We start from the raw sequence: 25,097 nt of genomic DNA, 5'->3' as shown, positions 1-25,097 counted from the left end.
GTGGAATTAACACATGTCTGTTGTGAAGCTAATGGATACAGCATCAGCAATTAGCTTCCCCACGTGGCTGTCAACAACAAGGCTTGAGGCTCGAGGACCTCCACAAGTGGTGAATCCAGCAGCAGTGCATTTTCTGCCGAGTCTGTCTGACGCTATTTCAGCGTTTTTTTACAGTCCCACTACCCCCTTCACCATTAGCGGTGTTTTAACAACCCACCACGTCGTGCCACCCCGAACATGGTTAAGCAAAGTATGACTCGCCGCTGCATGCACACGGGGCTTCAACGTCTATAAACTCCTAAATTTTGCATAGAAACACGACCACAAATGCAGCAATCTTGCAATGTTTTGCAACGTTGGTGCTTGAATGGCTATATTGGTTTTCATTATAAGGGAAAAAAAAATGATACTGATATTGACCGGTATTACATTTTTATGCCAATAGCGGGCTGATATCGGTGGGCTGATGTTATCAAAAATCCCTAATACAAATGTACATGTAATTGTGTCCTGTCATTTATTTTTTTGCTCAGTAAAAATTGGCATATTTCACACATAGTTGCAAATGGTGATTAATCATGATTAATTCATTTGAAAACTATGATTAATTTGATTACATGTTTTAATCATTTGACAGCCCTAATAAATAATATACCACAAAGAAATGGTTTGTATTGTGGAGGAGAGGGCTGTCAATATTGAACATTACATACTAGCTTCACACCAAACATTCACTACAGTAGAGCTAATAGTTGACTTACTAAGTTTAGCTCCCTTTACTAGTGATGTGCGATACCACCGATTTCCTAATGTATCTGCTAAATTTTAAAAAGCTGTGAACTGCTGTCTGGGTGTCACCAAAAAGAAGCTCTGCAAAGAAACAAATCGGGCATCTCCTGTGTGAAGAAACTTACAACTACATATTTGCAACTACCCTGCAGGGAGGCCTCCACATTTCACCCGCCATTGCAGTACATTTTCTTTATGTTGTGTGTCCTCTCTAAATAGTTAGCTGGTCTCAGAAGACAATATCCGTGCGCCATTTAGAGTTTAGAACATTCAACTGCTTTCTTGTCTTCTCCTCTGGAATATCTCCACGAACACTCAAGGCTCTTCAGATCGTCATCCAAATGCCAGCAGCAGAATATGTTAGAGGAATGCTGCTGGAATTCTCCATACAGGCTGCCGTTTTTGATATCATCTTTGTTGTTATATCTTGAAAAAGAGCAGCCCTTTGCAGGGCTAAACAGTTACATAAATAGTTGGCTCCGGTGCACCCAAGCCAACCTCTTGTGTACTGTGATCGAGTATATGACATTGCTGGGTTATTCAAGATAAATTCCCGCTAAAAAGTAGCAAGTTGCATTATAGAAACTCCCCCGGCTGCAGAAAACAGACACACTTCAAGGGATGTGTCAAATTGCTGTCATGTTCAGCCCCACGTTTCTCCTTGTCTGCACAAGTTGCTTGCGTCATTACACCTTAAGCACCGGAAGAATTTGACAACTGGTATCATTTTCTAAATCACTATAGTCACACATGTCATAAGATTTACAAATACCATACAGAATAGAATGTGTTTATTTCTAATAAGGAATCTTGTTTAGCTTGACATTATAGAGATGCTGATGAGAGTACATATCCTCTGTGTAAACATCGGGTGGCTTTATCTGGTCTTTTCATCTATGCTTTCTACCGCGCTCGTCACGTGTATGATTAGATTTTCTCAAGCTGCAGGGACAACATGCAGAAAGATGTAACAACTTTGCACAGTGGCTGATTTGGTTTAGGATTGTGGTTGTGGATAAATAAGATAATGGAGATAGTTTGCAGTCAATTTTCCATAAAAGGAACTGTGAGGACTACTTTTTCAAATAAAAAAAATGCTTTATTTGCTCCCAGGCTCCCTGTACATATAAAGTGTAATTTGACCTATGAATTCCCAGGATGCAGGAATCAACCTTTGGTAAAAGGGTAACACTTCAACCTATACACTCAGTGTATCATTAACTAATTGAACACAGCCCTGATATCTATTCACGTGCTGCATGGGATTGCCTTGTGAGAGTTTCTAAATGTCAAAATCAAGAGCCTCATAATCACCTGCATAATCTCCTTATGAGACTGACCACTTCCGTCACTTTCACGGTACTTAATAACAGTCATTTGCACAGTGAGTGCCACTATCACCATCAGCTCCATCCCGACTACGAAACTAAAGCATAGATTCTATTGATACATGATTTTAAGGAGTGGCATTAAACACATAATACACTCCTGAATAAAATTTTAAGACCAGTTGAAAAATTGCAAGAATTTACATTTTGCACTGTTGCATTTTAAGGAGGTTCTAATTACAGCTTCAAAATGAAAAAAAAAAAAAAAATGGGAGTGAGACAAAAAAAGTTGAGTATGTAGTTTGTAGTTTGAGTATGCAATTTATTGCAAAGCATTCAAGTGAAATAGGCTGTTCATCTGCTGATCAAAAATTTAAGACCACAGCCTTTAAAGGACAAAATCTTGGCAAAAATGCAGATTGTTATTTGAATGAATGTTATTTTCTGTCGGGTATTCACACTGTCATGATGCCTTGATGGCAAAGACCAAAAAGCGGATTGTTGAGCTGCGTAAGCGAGGCCTCTCGCAGCACGCCATTGCTGCTGAGGTTGGACACAACTTCGTCAAAGATCCTGTGGGTTATGGAACAAAAAAGTCAAGTGGTAGACCCAAAAATGTCACCAGCTTAGAGCAGGAGGATCCGATTGGCTATTCGTTAAGACACGTGAAAGTTGTTACTGGTGGAGTGCAGACCAATAACCCTCAGACAGCATCTGCGAGGGAAGGGTTTTAAGAACAAAAAACGTTTTCAAAGGCCTCGTCTCTTTCAGTGCCACAAAATTGCCCATCTGGAATTTGCACGAGAGCACCAAACATGGGACACTGAAAGGTGGAAGAAAGGAGATCCCACCTGAGATGTTTTCCACACGGCACAGTGGAGGGGGCGCCATCATGATCTGGTGTGCTTTTTCTTTCAATGGAACAATGGAGCTTCAGATTGTGCGGGGGCATCAAACAGCAGCTGGCTATGCGGAGATGTTGCAGGTGGCATCCCTCATGACTGAAGGCCCTCGTCTGTGTGGTAATGACCGGCTTTTTCAACAGGACAACACTGCACTTCTCAATTCCCACTTGACAAAGAACTTCTTCCAGAGGAATAACCTCACTCTTTTGGACCATCCTGCATGCTTCCTCGAACTAAATCTAGGTGACAACATTTGGGGATGAACGGCAAGGGAAGTTTCTAAAAATGGACATCATTTCCAGACAGTGGATGTCCTCCGTGAAACCATCTTCACCACCTGGATCAACATCCCCACTAACCTCCTGGAAACACTGGCATCAAGCATGCCCAAACCAATTTTTGAGGTGATTAACGAGAATGGTGCAGCTACTCATTACTGAGTCCTTTTTTGAACATTTAATTTATATTTTAGTTTTTTTTAGCGATGGTCTAAAACTTTTGATCAGTAGATGAACAACCTATTGAAGCGTAATGGTTGTTTGTCTCGTTCCTGTTCCATCTTTCTGCATTTTGAAGCTGTACTTAGAACCTCCTTCAGATCCAACAGTGCAAAATGTAAATTCTTGCAATTTTCCAACTGGTCTTAAACTTTTGATGAAGAGTGTATGTGCCTGACCAACAAAGTCCATGGGAATTGTTCAAATCCTTTCTTCTGTCTTGGCAATGCTTTCCTCATATCCTCATTGTTGTTACACAGTCTGCCTGTTTGTTTTCTCTTGTGCGCGTTCCATGGTCTTGTTAGCTTTGCTTTTGTGTGTTTACTGTCCTCTCCTTCCTACCTTTTACGCGCCAGAATTTCCTCAAACTTTTAATATGCATTCTTTTTTATCTGAGCAAGACACTCAGGTCAGAAGGTCCAATCTATACATATTCCATTTCAGTGCTCTCGTAGTCAAAATTTCACAAGTTTACAAACTCAAGATAATTGCTCTAAGCCTAAACCCTAATGGCTTGGAATAATTGTAGATGATTGACATTGTCCAATGTCAAAGACGAAGGTTACATCTGTTCTTAGTTTTAAGACAATATAATAAACCTTTGGGGATCATTTCAATATAACAACTATAAAAAAGTAGCTGGACCAGCCACAATATATTCAGGCCTTTGTGAGTACTTTTATGTCAAAGCAAGGACCTTGTAAATTTGAATATGCTGTATGGGTTCAAAGTCCTTATCAATATGTTTTTATCTATGCTAATCAACAACAACTTGACAGGGAAAGGTACTCTTCCTATTTTATACATATATCATATACAGTATATATATTACGTTTCCAGCATATATTGGTTAGAATGTGTGTATATTATGTGATAATGTGGAACTGCAGAGATTTTTTGTGTCTGCTCTACTGTGTAAACCCATTTAATGTTTTATGAACTTTTACCTTGGACCCGTGGCAGGTAATAATGGGAAATAAGGCAATAAGCTCGGAACTGAAAGGTCTGAGTTCCCCATAGAAGAAAAGGTCAACACAGAGTTCATGTGACACATCGATTTTACCATCAACATCTTTTTTAATGTAACTGAAAAAAAGAAAACTTTCTTGTTTGCATTAGAGCAAGTCATGAGGGCTTTCAAAATGAAAAGAAAACCATTGTTTCCGTATTTGCAGCATTATTCCTGCTGGTTTCTTGTGCAAGCAATGCAGAAGAGAAGTGTGATGTCAGCTTTCAGTGGAGAGAATATTTGATGTGAAACTAACAAGATAAGCCATTGTACCCAGCTGCAGACTCCCTATGCACCAAAACAGGTCAATAAAACACACACCACCTTAAGCACGTATAGAATTGAGTTGCCACCAGACAGTCGCTTTTGTCAGCAACTCAGCACACAACCAAGCATGTCAAAGAAAGAGGAAGAAGTGTTGCCAGAGTCCCACAGAGAGTCAGTCAAATCAGAGAGTCACAGATTAAATATTTAAAACGCATACCCCAATAATGAGTGCCCTAGTTCTGCGGCTCAGCTACCATTTGTCTTCTGTTACAATAGCTTGCATCTCTGTCCATGGTGCTGAACAGCTACTCAAAATGGACCTTATTTGCAGTGGTAGATAAAAGATTAGTGCGTGACTAATAAAATTAAATGTGTCTTGTAGACCCAGAAGAGCACTTTAACACGGCTACCAAATCCTGTCAAAGCTTTTGTATGAACACAATGCCGAAAATCTATGACATGCAAAAAGTCAAGGGAAGGAGAGGCATGTGTAGACATTTGTGAGACTAAAATGTTTATAGGAAAAAAATTAAGACAAACAGGAGAACATCTGATCTACACAAGTAAAGTTTTTCCAAACACAAAACCTCCGTACTTCCTGAAACATAAGTTGTAATATGTGTAGTTATTATCATTGTGGGGTTTTACTGTACAAAAAAAGGCAACCTAGAAATACACCATTGCTATCTAGCACTGCCTTAATCCTCTTGGGCATGGAATTCACCAGAGCTGCATGGGTTGTTGACAGAATCCTTTTCCACTCCTCGATGATGACATCACTGGTGGATTTTCCTCCACCTTCCTTCTGGTTGAGGACTCCCCACATGTGCTCAATTGGACTCCCGTCTGGAGGAGACATACTTGACCACTCAGTCTCCTTCATCTTCCGCTTCCTTAGGGAGGCACGTCATCTGGTTGGTTGCTTAGGGTTATGGTTTCATTTATTGCCAACATGCAATCAGTTCACATTCAATGCTTCCTGTTACAATTCATGGGTTGCTAATTTTAGTGATTTGTTGAGCAGGCCCTTGCAACAATGATATCAAAGTCAAATGATGTAATCCTTCTAAATGTATGGTTCTTCCTTTGTGTGTTGTGTCCTCCATTTTCTTTGTTGTCATGGTAATATGATGTTTAATATGTATCCATATCAATGATATCTTTGACAACAACCACTCTTGCTTCTCCTGGACCTCCATTTAGCTTGATGGAGATTTTACCGTTGGTGCTGCAAGTGCATTGTATCTTTCCCTGCTTCCTCAAGTCTTGTGCTTTCTGGGCGATGTCAGCGTTGCATTTTGTCAGATGCTCATTCATGTAGACATTTGTACCTATCAGCTTCTTTCCCTGTTTCACCAGTGCAGGTTTGAATTGGGGTTCTTATCATGTTGGAAAACCACTTTCCTGAGAGAGGGGGTCATGCTCTGCTTCACAATGTCACAGCACATTTTGGAATTCATATTTCCCATATTCCATGACGCTACACCACCGTGCTTGACTGTAAGTTAGACGTAAATATTGTCAGTGGATTGTAAATAGGCTATACGGTCGTCCCTCTCCACTTCACCCTTCACATTTTGCAGCTTCACTCTATCACGGTTTTCCTAAAATATTCTAATTAATAAATTATGCTGTTTTGTGGTTCAATACGGACTATTATTAGTCAAAAAGTAAGCAAAGTTTACATACTTTTTTTTGCCTAAAACATTTCCAAGAGTAAAATCGGCTAAATGAACAAAAATACATTCAGGTATATAAGGCATTTAGAAGACACGTTCAAACATGCTGTGATAGTATACTACACTGGTCACTAGGTGTCAGTAATGTTACTGTAATGCTTGTGAAACCAGACTTGATGCTGGAATCACAGGCTTTTATTGCAGGTTTGAATGATTTCACTAATATGGCCGCAATCCATGGCAAGGTAAAATAACTTTGATATACACACAAATACAAGACTTAGTTATGCCTTAAATGGCTTATTTTCTGTTCTTATGTCTACCTTATTAGGTAATACCTAAGGTGAAAGGTAAAGGTGACTATAGGGGTGTTATTTCATATCTAAAGGGCTCTAATGATGTTAAAAAACAGAGCATTGTCCTTTGCAATAATTTGCTGCAATAGTATATGCTGTATATACTGTATTAACTGCAGTAAAAATGGTTGCTGAAAGTGCCAGATCAGCTACAATACCCCTTCAAGTCCCCTCAAAAGCGGTTGTAAAATAATTCATAGTCAGTATAGGTACATACCAAACAGAATCTCTTCTCTTTTACATTAGAGATGAAAATAGGCACGCTTGAGTGCAGAATACAGAAAGAGAGGGAGAGAGAAAGAGAGAGAGGGAATGAGAGAGAGAGAGAGAGAAAGTGAGGTAGAGATAGGAGGCGGTGTCTGCTGACAAAGAGGAGGAGAAACCTACCGCAGGTCCACTCGTCCTCTCAGTCCTTCATCCTCCAGTCAGTCATTCACTGAGGTGGTCGTTAGTACGGCGTTACACGGAACTTGGATTTATTTCTGCCAGTGATCAGATCAGACGAGCTAACTCAGGTAGGCAAAGCATCGTAAATACAGTCAACGAGAGTAAAGAGTTTGACATGAAATTTGGAAAATGTGACCACCTTATGCTTAATTGTCTATTCAACCAGCCAAGCCAGCCGAGCTAATTGTTCCATGGCTACAACTCTCTCGTGTTTGTAATCCGATTAGGAAAGAGATGAGGAACATGATGACATAAACGTGCTTGCTTTAACAGCTTTTACTTACCGTTTTGTTATGTGGGTCGATACATTCGACCATGTGTGACTTGTGTGTTGGTGGAAAGTCTGGTGTCCTGTTTGATTGGAACTCACCACTCTCAGCAGCTCAGTCAGTCTTATTAAGGCTTTTTTTCTTCTCTGATTCCTCTTCCAGAAGATGTTTTTCTGTCTTCTCCCAGTCGTGGCTCTAATGCTGAGCACACAGTCCGCAGTGTCCGGTGCCAGCAACGACAAACGGCTGAGCACCGTGGCCCAGTACTCCAAGGACAGATCCTGGAACAGATACAGAGATGTGAGTTTCTCGAGAGACACTAAATAACACTAACGACAGAATTTTGTTAGATGTGTGTGTGTGTGTGTGTGTGTGGTGTCAGCGTGCCCTTCATACACTTTGTGAGTACTTGAGTGTGTGCCAGCAGGCAGCATCCACCTTGTAGACACTCAGCATGATGGTCTCACATGACTCTTTTTTCTGTGACTGTCGTCAATATTTTTGAAACTACCATAATTTTGAGTGGTCTTAAGCTTTAACCTGCTATTGTCATTAAAAGAAAAAGTGTCATTTTTCACAACTCATAACCAACGATGTAAGGCAGGGGTGTCAAACTCGTGCCATGGAGGGCCGAGACACTGCAGGTTTTCTTTCCAGCCAGTCACTAAAGCAGGTGATTTTAATGATCAACACCTTCAGTTTGAGGGAAGGAGCTCATCAATGAAATCACCTGCTGAAGAAACTGGTTGGAGAGAAAACCTGCTGCGTCTCGGCCCTCCAGGGCACGAGTTTGATACATGTGATGTAAGGCATGCAAGGAAATAACTTCTTAATCAAGAAAAACTACTTTTTGTTCTAAAACTGTACATTTTAAAGTTAATGCTTAACAAAAAAATATCCTAGCCCCATGCCCACCCGTGGGCACAGCAAAGCTAAACTGTAGCTAATAAAAGAAATGTATCTGATAAACCCTGGTACCATCAAAACAGTAATTGTTCAACGATAAATAAAGTACTACATATGCGTCATAAATGCTGGTCAAGACATCAAGACTCGATAAGATAAGCTCGAGTAAAACTGTAAAAATATATTCAGTAGATCCCCGCATATTTGCCATTCAGCATTCACAACCCCCACAAATTTGCAGATTTTTGGAGAATTTTTTTTTTTAACCAATGAAACACTTTTTGTCCAAGTTTTCTCCAGTTTTCATGTACAAAACACATCTAATTCACCCTAAATTGGTAATTATTTACAAATAATAAAAACAATGTTGGCGCCCTGTGTGTGTGGAGCATGGAGCACTAGCTGCAGCACTAGCTTTTGCAGTAAACTTGTTAGGTTTTGATCTATACTGTGGAGAGAGCGGAGGCAAAGGTACAAGTTGAACAAAATATTTATGAAACAAAAGTACAACCAAAAACAGTGGTGAGAGAGTAAAGGCTTAACAAAAGGGAAAAGGGGAAAACACGAACAAAAGTACAAAAGATCTACAGTAACTAAGGGCGCTGCTTGGATGAAAGCCACGAGCAGGAAAAAAAATAGCAACAATATGCAACGGAAACAAAAATATATGCCTACAGAGTAGCAAACAAACACACAATGCGCAGCACATGTACGGTTAAGGCAGGCAGGAAAATACTCCGACACCCAAGCGCTAGAGCGAGGAGATTAAGTAGTGCCAAGGCTAATTGCTGAGTGACACCAGCTGCAGCTGCTCGTGGCTCCGCCCCGTGCCAAGTTCCCAGAAGTGTAAGGAGGACAGCGAACACAGGAAGTACCAAGCAACACAATAAAAGCATACAGCCTGGACTGTGACAAAACTTGTTATAATCCGGCCTCAAAACCAGCAACGAAGTGAGCACAAGTTAATATATGATCGTAACTTCTTACTGGAATTACAACAGGCAAACAGTGCATATTATGTGGAGTCAGAATAGCCTGACGACTAATGTTTTTAATGAGTGTGAGAGGCATATTTACTTGTAGGGCTTAAACTAGGACTGTGCTTCTATGCGTTTTGCCTGTTAACTTCCGTCGTCGCAAGTGAGCGATGGCAGTTGAAGAGAGACGGGGAGGGTTCTGCAGGTGAATCTAATTCAATAATTACAACAGTTACTTTTATTGCAAATAAGAAATCAGAGGAGATCTCAACGTCAAGCTCGCAGAAGGGTTTAGAGTGGGAGGAGCGTGTATGGTGGCGGCTCGATGCCGCAGCATAATGTGTCAAAAATAGGCATTTACCAGTTGTCTCAGTTCCTTGCATTTGTTTGCTATTTGCAGGTGGTCTTGGAATAGTGCAACTATGAAATCAATGTATGCATTTGGTTCTTGAGGTATGATAAAGTAATGTGAATTACAACAGTCCTAAGTTGAAGTACATATTTTCTTCCTGTCTTGTCCTGAAGTTGTGTGCTGTACACACTTAAAAAAAAAAAAGGTTATATACATCCAAAGTCATCTCTTGCAGCACAGAATCATTATATACTTTCTAATACAATCATTTTAGGGGATGCTGATGTTTTTGTGTTCATAGGTTTCTGATTCCTAATGATTTAGTGGATGAATGACTCATATTCCTTATTTTATCCCTCCCAACTGCAATAATGAATGAGACACTCTCCAGCCTGGGCAGCTGTGCAATCATAGGTGTCAGTACAGTAACGGCTGGCCTTATTATGCATGGTGCTATCCCCACTAACAGAACACGGCCTAATACTGTATTCTCAGGAGGTTTCAGCAAACCCTGAGCTACCTTTGGCCTTGTTAGAGCTGGCCTTCCTCATGCAGTGGAGCTGTGATGGGAGAGCAAGTATTAGTCTTGACCATATACACTCATCTGAGGCTTTGCACCTCCTCTGTGTGTGTGTGTGTGTGTGTGTGTGTGTGTGTGTGTGTGTGTGTTTTAAATGTCCCTCCTGTGCAAGTGAAAGTCATTAGTCGCAAACTGTCAGCAGAGGGTAGACGGCAGGATTGGAGAGGAGAGAAGGAGCAAAGGGTAGAAGAAAGAGAGGCTGTGACATTTGTGTTTAATGGTTCTACACACCACATGCAGGAGAAGCGCTTGTGTTTGCTTGTGTATCACTGTGTTGTCTTCTCCGTTGCACAAAGAGGAAGCAGCTAGCTGTGATTTTCTTGATCCCTTAAAAAAAGACAGCCGCATGAGAAATACATCATTTGTGTTGGCACGTAACAATTTACTTTTCAGAAAGTACCGGTATATATTTTAAGACTACAGGTGAAAATGTTCTATGTTATGTTAAATGTTATGACTGTTGTTATTATACATCATCTTGCCTACTCTAATCTGCATTTGGTAGCTGCCTGTTGGTAAGTCGGCTGTCTACAAACTCCATGATTCAAACTAAGATACAACTAAGATTTAGTTTGCAATTCTGCACACGGTTCCGTCAGATATTGAAGTGATACATTTGTGAAATTCTAAATATGACAAATGTTCTACAAATCACAGATTGTGATTTCCTGGCATTTCCTTGATCACTCAACAGATGGTGTTATTTTGAAAATATTTTAATGGGATTTGAAATTCTCTGAATGTTTTGACCTCTCATTTCCATCCCAGTATTTAATTTAGCAGACTAAAGTTGCCGTGAGGAGTTGCCATGCTTGAATACCAAGTTGTGCATCCTTAGACCGGTGATTCTCAACTGGTGGGTCTTTGCCAAAAAAAAGAAATAAATATTGTAATGACCTGACGTACATGAATGCACCTCGTGTCTGTGCTATTGGCTTGCTATGCCACCAGGAGGTGCGTGCCATGTTTATGGCGACTTGGTTCATCTTGAAGGGAGGGGAAGGACATTGAGTGTGAACTTAAAGGGTCACTGACATGATTTTTCAAATTTGCTTAAATATGTTCTATATTGTTTGACTATTAATAGACCATAGTCTACCACAGAACATCATTTATTAATTCATTAATTTATGAAAAAATGCAATATAACGAATGAATATTGCAAGGGACGACTGTATTGTTGTTCTTTGCAGGACCTAACAGTGCCTGCTATATATTGGCATTTAAATTTGAAAAATAGTTCGGCTAGTATAGCTGTGTCAGCAAATTGTTATCACTGGAGATCCCTTTTGTTTGCTATCTACACATTTGGAAAAGAGCAACACTTCATATCCTTTTGCCTTTTCTGTCACTCAATGTTTGTACCTCCTGTCTTCAATTCTCTGAGAGCCATGAACCCCACATTATCACTTCTATGTTCCTTTCATTCTCACATTTTCTCTCTGTCTTTGGAGCGCAGAATGACCCTGTGCTTCCTCAACCATGACACTCTATTCCCTCTCTCTGCTTCTCCCCTCACCCATCTCTCCCCTACTCTGCCCCGCCTGCCGTGTTCCACTCTACATCCCTGCTGATGAGCCACTTGGTCCCTCCCTGCATATGTATGAGTGCCCATTTGTTGGCGGGGAAGCTGCAGGAATAGTCTAATAGTCAGAATTTAGTGTGGTTTATCTTGAAAACACATGGCAAATTGGTTTTGATTTATTCTTCCGGTTATTGATTTTTCACAAAGTCCAGCTGTAATGTAGTGGAAAATAAGCATAATGTAGACAGAGTTGTTTTATTTGCATTCATTCTCGCTGAGAAATGGCATCCGGTTTGTGTCACAGCATCATTCCTTAGCTTCACCTAGATGGTTCCTATTGTAGTTAATGAATTCATATGGGTAATAAATTAAAGGAAGAACCAGAATAAATAAGTGAAAAAACAACGCAATCCCAGCTGACCGAGGACAAAAAGTGGAGTATAAATTGGACTGATTGACAATCAACTGTGAAAGCATTCATGTCAGCATTTTTTATTGTCCGGTTTCCACTGCAAGCCTGACTTGCTTCCATGCTCTTGTTGCGTGATGTTTTAGAATCCAGCTTGCAAGGAAACGGGCTACTGACCAAGCTGCTGAATTGGAAGAGGTGGCAGTGGGAATTTGCTGACACATCGTATCATCTGACGTGTGGAAAGCTGAGCTAGTCTAATTCTTCACACAGACGCCTCAGCTTTGTTTGAGCGCATTAGACAATAGTAAAGGTACTATTGTTAGTGGCTTTCTAAGTGTTTAAGAGCAACTACATGGTCAAGTCTCTAAACGTAAACTTTGTAACTGTTAGCATCATTGCCCCTCAGCCACAAACATCACTTTATCTTTAATGGGTAGTGTACCGTAGCTACAGGGAATGTAGTCACATTAATATCAAGTATCTAACTGGAATGGAATAGAATAGAATAGCCTTTGTTGTCATTGCATCACAAAGTTACAACAAAATTGTCATGTAATGAGGCCTCTCTGCACCACTTAATCGTAGATAAGTGAAATAAATAGCAATAACATCATAAATAACTAAAAGACTACAATCTAAAATACAATTTAAAAATGTTAAAAAGAAATTTAAAAGTACAATGTGCGCATGAGTGCGATGTGCAAAGTTACGTGCGTGCGTGTGTGTGTGTGTGTGTGTGTGTGCGCACGTGTGTGCGTGTGCATATGTGTGTCTGAGTCCGTTGATGTTGGCAGTACGGATACTCCAGGGGAAGCAGCTGTTTGTCAGCCAACTGATGCGGGACTTGATTGACCTGAAGCGTCTCCCAGAGGGCAACAGGTCGAACAGTGAGTGTGCGAGGTGTGTGGAGTCTCCTGCAATGGCCTTTATTCTCCTGAGGCAGCAGGATGTGGACAGGTGTTCCAGGGTCAGAGGGCAGCAGATGATCTTCTGGGCAGTTTTTATAACCCTCTGCACTGCGTTCTTGCCCTCTGCTGTGGAGCCTCCGTATCACACACTCAAGCAGTACGTGAGCACACTCTCTATCGACGAGCGCTAGAAGGCCAGCAGCAGCTTCTGGTCTGGGTTGTTCTTCCTTAGGACACGCAGGAAGTGAAGCCACCACTGAGCCATCTTTACCAGGGGCTCGATGTTGGCTGTCCAGGAATGCTCGACAGAGATGTGAGTGCCCAAAAACCTGAAGGTGGAGACAACGTCCACCTGTACACCGTTAATGAGGAAAGGGGTGTGAGCCTGTCTGTGCTTCCTGAAGTCCAGTATGAGTTATTTTGTCTTTTGGACGTTCAGTCTCAGGTTGTTGCTGGCACACCAGGTGACAGCCTTTCCACCTCGTCCCGATATGCTGTCTCGTCCCTCTCGTGGATGAGCCCCACCACAGCGGTGTCATCTGCATATTTAATAATGGTGTTCGTGGTGTGGGTTGGAGAACAGTCATGGGTGTACAGGGTGTAGAGTAAGGGCCTCGGGGGTGTGTGTGTGTGACGTCGGTGGTCTCAAACCGGGCCAAGAAGTTATTTAGCTCCTCTGCCATGTTGTTGCTGTTAATGGAGGAAGGAGGGGGTGGGGCTTGGCCTCTCTAGTTGGTTAGTGCCTGGATGCCCCTCCACATCTGTTGCGGATTGTTGTCCTGGAAGTATCCCTCCACCTTCTTTTTGTACGAGTTCTTAGCCTGCCTAATTCCCCTCCTTAGGTCAGCTTTGGCGGTGTTATAGAGAGCTCTGTCCGCTTGGACGAGTTTCGGGCTCTGATCAGACTCTGGACTTGGCTTGTCATCCAGGGATTCCTGTTTGGAAAGACCCGAATGTGTTTTTCCTCCGTGACCCCCTGAACACAGCACTTGATGTAGAAGAGGACTGACTCAGTGTACATGTATGTGTCCAGGTCCAGGTCATGCAGGAAAAGCAGTCTTGCAACAGGGCGAAAGCATCTTCAGGCCAGGAATTGATGGTTTGACTTTTTTTTTTAGCCTCCGCAGGGGTGTTTAGGCTGGGAAGAGAAAAAGGGGGAGGTGCTCCGATTGTCCGAGGTGGGGGAGTGGGAACGCTCTGTAGGCATGCTTGATGTGTGATGTTAGTGTAAACATGATCAAGTGTGTTTTTCCCCCTTGTTGCACATTTACCGTGCTGGTGGAAATTAGGGAGAACAGACTTGAGGCTAGCCTGGTTAAAATCCCTTACGATGATGTGAGCGCCGTCTGGATGAGTCATCTGCTGATATGGAGCTGACCGAGTGCCGCGCTAACGTTAGCATTCGGATGGACATAAAGAGCGGTCGGGAGGTGACGGTAGCTAAGTAAAAGGGACGGCATCGGACAGACATGGCTTCCAGGTCCGGAGAGCAGAAGGTGTCAACTACTCTGCTGTCCGAGCATCAGTCATTGAGCACATAAACACAGAATCCCCCTGCCCTGGTCTTACCAGAGGCTTCAGTACAGTCATGCCGGTGGATAGTGTGGCCAGCTAGCTCCACTATAGCATCCGGGATTAGCGGGTGTAGCCAGATTTCATTGACAATCAACAGACAACACTCAGGAATTAGGCAGTTGTATGTGATCTGTGACTGCAGCTCATGCATCTTGTTAGTAAAGGAACTGGCATTTTGGTTTAAACATTGCTGTTAATTTGTACATACCTTGTGCCATTGCCTTTATTGGCACATTTTGTACAAAACAACAAGGACGTTGGGGTAGGAAGGAGGCAGTAATGTATATTTATGATCAAGGATTGTATTTCAGAATAATGGGTGTAAATGCTTGTTTCATCGTACAAATCGAAACCTGAGTCCTCTGGTCTAAGCCAGGCTATTACTGGAAGATTAGCTGTATGATTTGTCTGAAAACCGCTAGGTCAACTGAAGTAATTGTAAAAGGTCAACATTTGTGTATAACATGGAATTGGCACGAGATTAGACTGAGCTCTTTTAAAGAGTCTTGGAAGTCATTCAATTTTTGGTCTTTAGTGTTGTCACAATCTGTCTACAAACGGCGACAGAAAAGCTGTTATCGCCAGACTAGTGGGCAGCATCCTCAGGAAGTGAGAACTACTTTTTGGGGCCCTTTGTCTTCTTTCATGGTACCTAAACCTCAGTGCATGTGGTCACAATGTGCACTAAACTTATTTGTCGACCTAAATAACACAACACTGGTAGAACCATGGCATTTGTAACGATAGAAATTGGAATAAAATATGGAGTCTCTAAGATTTTGTGTGTCTGGTGTAATTTTGTCTATTTTTCCGGGAGAGCATTTGTGTGGTCAGTGGTCAAGTTGGACTAGAGGACAAGTCAATCAAGTTTTTTCTTGCCAAACTCATCCTGCTTGCCTTTATGGACCTTTTTGATAGATGGATAGATAGATTAACATTTATTTCCATTTATGGGCAGCCATGATCTTTAACAACTATACTATAAACTGCACTACTGTAATGTTTTAGGTAGCTTTTTGGCATTCCATACTATCAGCTACAGTGGAAAATTGGTTTATATCCGCTCCAGAAGGCCTGACTTAAAGGGATACTTTGGATTTTTTGACATTAAGTTGAATGACATCCCCATCAGCAGTGTAGTGCATCAACAGTAATTTACCCCCCCACTTTGTCCCGTGAGCCGAGTTCTGGTCGGATTTCTGTGATGAGGACCATAGTTCCGGCTATTTGGTGGGGCCACTTAAGTCAAGAGTTTGGCTTCTCAAAACAATATGTGTTCAAAAGTGTAATACATTTGCATCACAAAAATGCCTCCCCCCAAAAAATCAGACCTCACAATCGCTCTGCGTTACTTTCTCTGTCTGTCCATTGTTCTGTATGTGTTCCACAGCAGTAGATTTAGGCCCAGTCCACACGGGAATGTTCTTGTTGGTGGGTTGAAAAAAAGTCTTGTCCACACTGTGCCAGATTAGTAAATAGTTGCATCCAGACGGGAACGGATAACTGAGTGAAAATGATGTAATACACAAGGCACACTTACGTGTGGCGCTGTGAACAGATACGTGGACGGAACCACCTGACATACCATAGAAGAAGAAAGAACGGATGTGCATAAAATATGTTGGCTTGTCATCATAGCTCACTTCTGGTAACATGACTGCGCCGGGGCGGTGATGTCATCATTTTGAAATTGTAGTGGATTTGCTAGTCCATAGGGAAATGGCAAGCCGCCGTTTTCAGATTTTCCCACTCTGGAAGTCGTTTTCAAAACATACCGTTTCAGGTAACCCAGAATGCTGTTCCCAAATGGATGAGAGGCTGAAACGATAAAATACTTTGCCGTTTTGACCTGAAAACGTTTCCATGTGGATAGCCCCTTACATGTGTTCCACAGCTGTGACGCGACATCACATCAGTCTTCGTCCACGCATGTAAACACTGTGGAACACATACACAACAATGGACAGACGACAGCGCGCAGTGATACGACTGGAGAGAAAGTAACGCTGAAATCCTTCTCAGCCTACAGGCTGTGGAAGTGGAAGTGAAAAGTCTGTTCGAGGGTGCAACGTGTCTTCGTTGAGGCTCATAGAGAAATTCAAGGTTGTCATCTTTTATCAACAAACAGTGCTGTTCGTGGCTGTCAGTCAAGTGGAGGCACCACACGTGCGTGCGTTGTGTACACGCAAGGCAAGTTTGACAGTGTAATCTGAATAGATTATTTCCATTTCAAAGCTGCTGGATAGGTTTGCGTGTGTCACTTGTTTTTGCCCTATGCCTTCAATGAGGAAAACATGTATAAATACCTTACGGGGAACACTGAACACCGAGGAGGTTGCTTCATCTTTCAGATTGTATCATCTTTTATGTCCCTGTGCGTCCTGTATGTTGAGATTGGACTTTGATTGCTTGTGCTTTATAGCAAGAGGGGGAAGGAGCAGGTTGAGAGAAGCAGATTCAACAAACCTGGGAGTCACCTTCATGAGCGTATCCCCTCTGAGGGAACACTTCTCAGGCAACAGCACAGTATTTCCTTCAATTAAGCAAAGACTTGGCTGAACACCTGTCACTCTTTGTTATCTCCATCCTGCTCTGTCCTCCATTTCTCTTTCTCCACTTAAGCTGCCTCCATACTTTTTTCCCCCACACAAGGTTTATCATCTCCCCTCTCACCCGGCTCTTCCTTCCTCTCTCGTTTTATACTCCACTAATTCCTAATGAAAGAGTGCCCTTCAGAATAAACCCCTCCCTCTCGGCTGCTTTCAACCTCTTGTCCGTGCCCTTCCTCATCGTGCGCGTTCCCCGGCCAGCTATTGATCGTAAATGAGAAATTGCACATCCAATCTTCACTGGAGAACGGGGTAAATATTGCACAGTGTCCATGGTGAACCCATTTTAAAAAGAGTGGCAGAAAAATGTGCATGTGTTTCTCCACAGCTGCTGTCTCTGCATGTGTTCCACCACGTACGCACACATACACATACACATACACATACACATACACATACACATACACATACACGTACACATAAACATACACAAACCCTGAGGCTCCCAGTGAGATTGATCAGATAAATTATAGGTCCTGGTCATCCTGACGTGAGCCATGATATAATCAATACCAGTGCAAAATGCAGCAACACACAAAGCGAGTGTGGGACAGTGCGGTCATAGGCTAAACAAATGCCACCGTACCCTATGGTGAGGATAAATGGATTTTGTGTGTGTGTGTGCGTGCGTGTGTGTGCGCGCATTGGAGTGAGACACAAATAAAGCAGGTGCGGGAAAGGTTTGCCAGTAAAATTTTGGATGATGTTGAGAAAGAGGGAATGGAAAGGAGAAGAGAGGAAGATGACAAGCTTTCATGTCACGCCCATCAACGCTGTGTGGACCATCATAAATTCCACATTGTGTATGTCAGTCTGCTTTGTCAGTGGTTTTCTTCTAAAATCTTCTCTGCCACTGTGGGGGTTTGGCACCAAGTTGAGCTCGGCTCCCTGCTTGGATGGTGATTGTTTTGAAGGGATGATGTCTAATTTGCTTTTGTCTCAAGATTTACCAAGACAGAGAAAAGGCACGCAAATGCTGTTTGAAACTACATCACAAGCCTTGCCGCAAAAAGAAATTAAAGAAATGATTTCACTTCAGTACACACCATTCCTTAATCTCGCTCCCTTGAAGAAATTGGCACTGCTTCACCTGTTGGTTACATTAGTGATATATTGTGGCTTTTTTTCAACAGAAAATAGCGCTGGGGTGCAGCATTACATAACGGGGGGCACAATAATCACGTAGTTGCTTAACTGATTAAGAATTGTTTAAATCGTCTGGAGGTTATTGTTGATTAGTCATGCCTTGAAGCATTTGAGGCAAAATTGAGTGCACTACTTTGTGGCGCTGTTGTTTCAGTCTCAACTCGTCTGAAGAAGAATCGACTTTGGATGTTTGTCACAAAGTGTTTAACATTTGACTGACGATAAAAGACTATACAGTCGTCCCTCGCCACTTTGTGGTTCAAATTCCACGGCTTTACTCCATCACAGGTTTTCAAAAAGAAATCCATCGAAAGGGGTGTCAAAGATTAAACGCGACAAGAGTTCTCATTCAGAAAAAAAATGTCTCGAGGGCACTCGGCATGTCCTCATCTCCCGCCTCCAAACAGGCAGGCAGAGGGTTCACTCTGTTCATTGCTTTCAGCACCTTGGCGTGTTTGTTCCATAGAACAATGGCATGAACGGAGTGAGCCCTTTTGTCAGTCATACAGTCTCTTTGTCTCAGTGGGTGGAGGCGGGCCTGCTAGCATACACAGAGAGTGTGGAAGAGCGCAACATACAGTCGTAGAAATGAAATTACTAAATTGCAATATATTGTCATATTTTTTTTTGGCATGGTACTTTTCTTAAAAGTAATGTTAAAATCGCATCTCGTTCTCGTAGACTCCTCTTCTTGTGAGTGAGTGAGTGTCTCCCCTAGTAATTATTAAATCATGCTGCTTTGTGGTTGAATAAGGCCTATTATTAGTCAAAAAATATGCATAGTAAAGCAAAGTTTTTGTATTTCTTGCCTAAACTAAGCATTTTTCAAGCATAAAAATGGCTAAATTAACTAAAATGCACGCACAGTGTAAGGCATTCACAAGACCCATTCAAAGACGCTGTTAATGATACGTAGCATTCTACTGTACACTGGTCACTAGGTATTTTTGTTGTGAAACACAAACGCCAGGCTTGATCACCGGAACAACAGGCTAGTATTGCAGGTTTGAATTATCTTACAACCGGCACAATAATCCCGAATAAAAGCTGCTGCAGTTGCTATAGTAACCAAATCTAAATTTTTGAATCACCAATATCACTTCTTGTTCGCCTGCCACTCAGCTCCCCCAGGGAACACATTTATAGCAAGATAAACGAACATTAGTCTTATTTATGGCCTAAGTGGCTTATTTACTCTCTTATTTACTCTAGTCTACCATATTGTCACTAAGTCACTATAGTGTTGCTATTTCATGTCTAGTAAGTTTTAAAAACGTATTTAGAAGGTCGTAAACAGGTTTTCTACTCTCTAACTATGAAAATATTTCATTTATAAATAAGGAATCCTACTTTGTGCAAATTCACCTATCATGGTCGGGTCTGGAACCAATTAACAGAGATAAACAAAGGATTACACTACGTATTTATCACCATTTCAGATTTCAGATCAACATTTTGTATGAGCCGCATGCACATGTCAAAGCTATCAAATTGCATTTGCATAGATGTCTCTTGGCCCAGACACACTTGCTTTATTATATTAGCATTCTGAAGGGATTTTCACTTATATTCACAGCAGCTGGTTTTAGTGGAAGATGATTGGGGATTCAATCTTGTTTTGATCAGCATGCTTTCCTGTCAGGGTAGAGCTATAGATGGCTAATTTTACATCTCCTTGTGGTTCAGTTGCGATTGCCATTAATGAGGCTGTCATCCCGCTGTGAGCTGGTTCTCATATGCAATCAGATCCTTAGGGTCTGCCCCCTCTACATTTCTGCCAGCGTTTGATATCTTTTATGGTTTCTGTTTTAGCGGTTGAGCGTGTAAGTAGAGTTGTACCACAGTAGCATCATCTGCCTCTGTGCCATTTGGGAAGTCTCCATTGGCAGTGGTGTTATACAGTGGCATTTGGGAATGTGAGGTTTTCATGTTTCACCTATCCTCATTGAATTCTTTTTTTATATTGTTAAAAGCTTACACCGCATTGTATCCCAACAGGAATCTGGCATCAAAATGCTGAATTTAGTCAGTACTTCAGACATTGTAATTAGGGTACCCAAAAGAGCTACCTGTTTACAGTATGGTGCTTTTTGGACTATAAAGAAGCAACCACAGAAGGTCTTTTTTTGTTTAGTTTGGTTTGTTTGATCTGTTTGATTCATATTTGGTAAATTCTTTCAACAATAGTTAACGGTATGAGACTGAAACTGCTACTCCATTATGCTCCTACATTTGGTTCCAGACACGACGGCGATAAGTGAATTTCCGAAAAGTAGGATTCAATATCAATGAATGGAATATTTTTGTAGTTACAGCATAGAAAACCTGTGTATGACTTTCTAAATGCCATTTTTAACATTATTAGAGCCCTCTAGACAAAAAATAACAACCCTATAGTGACCTTTACACGCATATTACCCAATATAGTAGATATAATCGGACAAAAGAAGAAATTTAAAACATAAATAAGACTTGTGCTCGTGTGTGTTTTCAATAAATGGATAGGTGTGGACAGGACGTGACATCGGAGATGCAGACTTGAGTTTTAGTACAGTATAGAGTTTTTACAGTATATATCCTGTGTATATCAATGCTCTTACTTCATATATTGGCCGATATATCGGTTATCGGCCAATATATCGGGCATCGGCTTTTTTCAGCCCCCAATATCGGTAACAGCATCGGCTCCAAAAATCCCATATCGGCCGGGCTCTACTACCTACACTTGATGTTCCCAGCGTCACAACCCCGGTAAGATGTGAGATGCTTTTTTTTTACATTGACGTTCAACAGCTGCTGCGGTCCAGTCAGTCCTAGCAGGAGATGTAGTAATTCTACACTCAATCAAACTTAAGATTTGTCAGATCAAAACACGATCGCTGCATAAGACTTAAAAGACATGTGATGTTAGTTTCTATTGCGGAAATGCACTACTTTCTGTACCTGCACTGTAAGCATCATGGGAACTGTAGTTCTTTTAGCCACAAATGAGACGCATCAACGTGTGTGAAAAAAGTAGCGGCTTACAGTCCGGAAATGAAGGTACTTTGGTTTGTACGAATGGTTGCTCGGAAGCACTCGCATTAAAAAAACAAAAAGAAAAACACATATACACTAATGCATGCGGTACAACATTTAATTGAGGTGGATTAGGCTGTGATTGATCGGTGCTGTTCATTTCGTTCTGCTCAATATCCATTCTGTTCCCTCTTTGCGTCTCGCAATCTGTCTCAGCCACGCTCTGCACTGGCATTGTCCTACCACGTAATGAGGTTTTATCATTAAGCTTTATGTTCTCTATCCTACAGTATTTCTGTGTCTACCCCTGCATTTCTTTGCCCATTAGGGTCCCTAGAGCAGCATCAAAATACAAATGGTTGATGGGAGTAAACGGTGCGCTTAATCTTGAAGCAAATCACGTATTCAGTGTATCTATATTTATAAGAGGCCTGTGCAGCTCGACTCAATTTTTAAAGCAGCCCTGCCAACCCTGAGTGTGAAATGAGTCAGGGGTCATCTATTTCTCTTTTCACACTAGTGCAGGTCTTCTTTCGATCACTGTCAGAAACTCTCCTTTCACTGTCTCTGCCCCTCTCACTTTGATGTTTATAGTCTCGAAAACCATGTCAGATTGAATTGGTCATTATCTAACTTCCCCCCCGAGGGCAGGAATACACATACTGTTTGTGTGTGCATGTGTGTGCGGGTGTGAGAGATGTCTTGTCTGCTTCAATAATTCAGGAGTTTTCTGCCACTGCAACTCGCACGATGCTCCTCAGTGAGGGCAAGGGCGAGAGAAAAAGTGAGGAAGGGGGGGCTTGACACACAGATATGGCGGAACTCTTCCTCACGGCTTTCACTGGCTTTCCATTTTCCCCACCATGTCATTTTGTGCACAGGAAAATTGCTCCCTGATGCATACTTGTGTTTTAACAGACAAACTGTTGGGGATGTTTGTGAATTATAAATAATTGTTGAGCCCCGCAGGCGTGAATGAATACTGCATGAATAGTCATGGACACTCTGTTTGGGTGTTGGCAGGTAAACCAATTGGCCCCTGGGTATTGCAGTCAAATAATATTAGCTGGAGGAAAAGGTGAAGCTTCCTTGTAGCTTCCATTCAACTTTAAAAGCGTTTTTTTTTTTAACAGTACACGAGCATCTGCAGACACACACACCATCTTTATTCATGTGTAGTCTGAGATTAATGTTTTCAAAAAACTGTTCATGTTTACACAGTAATAATGCTGGTTTAAACATCAAATCATATTGCAGTGGAACCTTGGTTTTTGTACACCCCGGTTTTCATAGGCTCGACAAAAACATATTGCGAAAACTCTTGGTTTTTGTACACTGTTTCGGTTATCAGTCGATGACTGATGAGGCGTACTATGGATTACTGAGACAAATCTGTGCTTTTAAAAAAAATTCAATTACGTCCGCAAGGTGAGAAACACTACTGAATTCAAGATAGAACTAAAATAGAAAATAGCAAAGTACGAAGGTAGCGTTTGTTCCAGTAGGATTGTCAGGTTATGAGGTAATGATTTAACAGAGACGCATAACAGATAGTGATCTGGGCCAGTGTGTATAATTATGATTGTACCTGCTGCTGAATTTAACAATAAAGTACAAGTTCAAGTTTATCCGTCCACTCTTTAACTCTTTAACTCTTTTACAAGTTAAGTTTGTAACGGACTAGAGTGAAACTGTGTTTGCATGGCTCTTCCGTCCCCTCCCGTCCTCTCTTCACTCATGGTGCTCCCCAACAAGCCTGAAATAAAGTTAAAAGTGATGTTAGATGTTCAATTATCCATTTCATTCGTCATTTCTATGTATTTCAATTTGTTTTATTTGTTTATTATTTCAAATGGGAATGATTTATTTGGTTTTCGTACGTTTCAGTTCCACCTTATATATTCATGAGCTTGTTCCAAAATAACCACATACATTTTTTTCAGATTTAAGTTATAAATTAAGCAATTTGAGTAATGGTGCTACTATAAGACGCAATAAAAAGGAGACACACAACACAACACGGTTTGTGTGAATGTTAATTTCTCAGCGTTTCCACAAAAATTAAGTAAACGAACAATCACTGGTAGTGAGACAACTGTGATCTTTGAGTTTGACTTTCTTTGCGTTTGACTTTCTTTGAGTTCTTGTCTATCTTATTCCCAGTGTAGAGTGTAAGCAGGTGAAGACAGCTTGCTGCACAAGACAGCAGGAAACTAGTATACTAAGAATAATCTAAAAACTAAAAAAGGAAGATGAAACTCATCTGGAGCTTCGAAAGGTCACAGGTCATTGGCCCGGCTGAGCAATAAACTGAACACTACCGATGGAAAAGGATTCAAAAAATTAATGCAACAAATTTAAGAGAAGCTACAGGTGAGAAAACCCAAAGGGGGCAGCAGGCTAATTTGATGGGAAGGGCAGACAAGACACCGGTAAAATGAATTGATAGGTAGAAAAGCATAGTGCAGAAATAATGACCCCTGTGACACCTAGGTATAGATGACACTTTGCACCCACCATGACTGGCAAGAAGAATACTTACCTTAGTCAGAAGCTACAGTTCTGTCATGGAAACATCTGTTTAAGGTTGACTTTCAAACCGTGAGAGACAAAGAACTTCATTTAAGCCATATGGTATTTCTGTCCCTTGTGTGCTTTATTTAGCGCCTTCATTTTAAACACCTTTAAAACCAAATTCAGTTGGATGCATTTTCATAAAGCCAATGCACTGGGGAGGATACGGGATTACGCTCAATATTTACAAATACAGGCACATTCAAATTAATAAAAATATCACTAAAACACACATTAAAGTTGCATTTGATTTAAGTTTGTGTATAATTAAACCAAGTGGCAGTGTCCATCTCGTCCTCATTGTCCTGCTATCAATACATGAACACTGGTTGACATGTTTACTCACTCATACAGCGCTGTTTGCCACTGAGGATATACCACTGATGATATGGTCAATTGGAAAGCAATTAAACATCGCTGCTGAATTAATGGTGCATAAACACAGTAATGAGAATCATATGTTAAACGGACAACTCTTTTATGATGTTTGCAGTTTTGTTTTGCACACACTTGATTAGGACTGGGTTGGTCAAACATTTCATTTATTTTTTTTTATCACAGGGTTATTCTTTTCAGGGTTATGGTGGCCTATCCTACGGTGGGGTGCATATCTTGGTTTTTATACAAGGAATATATTCGCGGATGTAGCACTTCTTTTTAAACTGTGATATTTAATGGCCTGATGGCCTCATCAGGCTGTGACCTTCAGTGTTCACTGGGGCTTTCCACAGCTGAGTGTGAAGCTTCTGGAATGAGACTAAGCACTTCCAAATCCGAGCCCATGGCTTTCAGTCGGAAAAAGGGTAGATTGCACCCTTTGGATTGGGAGTGAGGTCTTGCCCCAAGTGGTGGAAGTTCAAGTATCTTGGGGTCTTGTTCACAATTGAGGGAAGGTTGGAGCCTGAGGTCGACAGGCTGATCGGCGCAATGTCTGCAGAAACGCGGTCGCTGTACGGGACTGTCGTGGCG

The 25,097-nt window shown here is 41.5% G+C and overlaps 1 protein-coding gene across 3 annotated transcripts in view; it reads left to right on the top strand.

The window, feature by feature from the left end:
• Positions 1–7,202: 7,202 nt before the first annotated feature.
• The window catches only part of spock1 (SPARC (osteonectin), cwcv and kazal like domains proteoglycan 1), a 96,601-nt gene continuing 78,706 nt past the window's right edge, over positions 7,203–25,097 (top strand). For 2 of the 3 annotated variants that reach the window (XR_008572998.1, XM_054793115.1), the window contains exons 1-2: positions 7,203–7,345; positions 7,709–7,846. Coding sequence is in view for 2 of the 3 variants with exons in the window: in XM_054793115.1 (XP_054649090.1) it covers positions 7,712–7,846 (135 nt within the window). In the remaining variant the exon portion in view is untranslated. The remainder of the gene's footprint in view (positions 7,346–7,708; positions 7,847–25,097) is intronic. The other variant, XM_054793116.1, reaches the window with a different exon arrangement.

Source organism: Dunckerocampus dactyliophorus, chromosome 11, assembly GCF_027744805.1.
Source record: "Dunckerocampus dactyliophorus isolate RoL2022-P2 chromosome 11, RoL_Ddac_1.1, whole genome shotgun sequence".
NCBI lineage: Eukaryota > Metazoa > Chordata > Actinopteri > Syngnathiformes > Syngnathidae > Dunckerocampus > Dunckerocampus dactyliophorus.
This window is presented reverse-complemented; position numbering and strand designations above follow the sequence as displayed.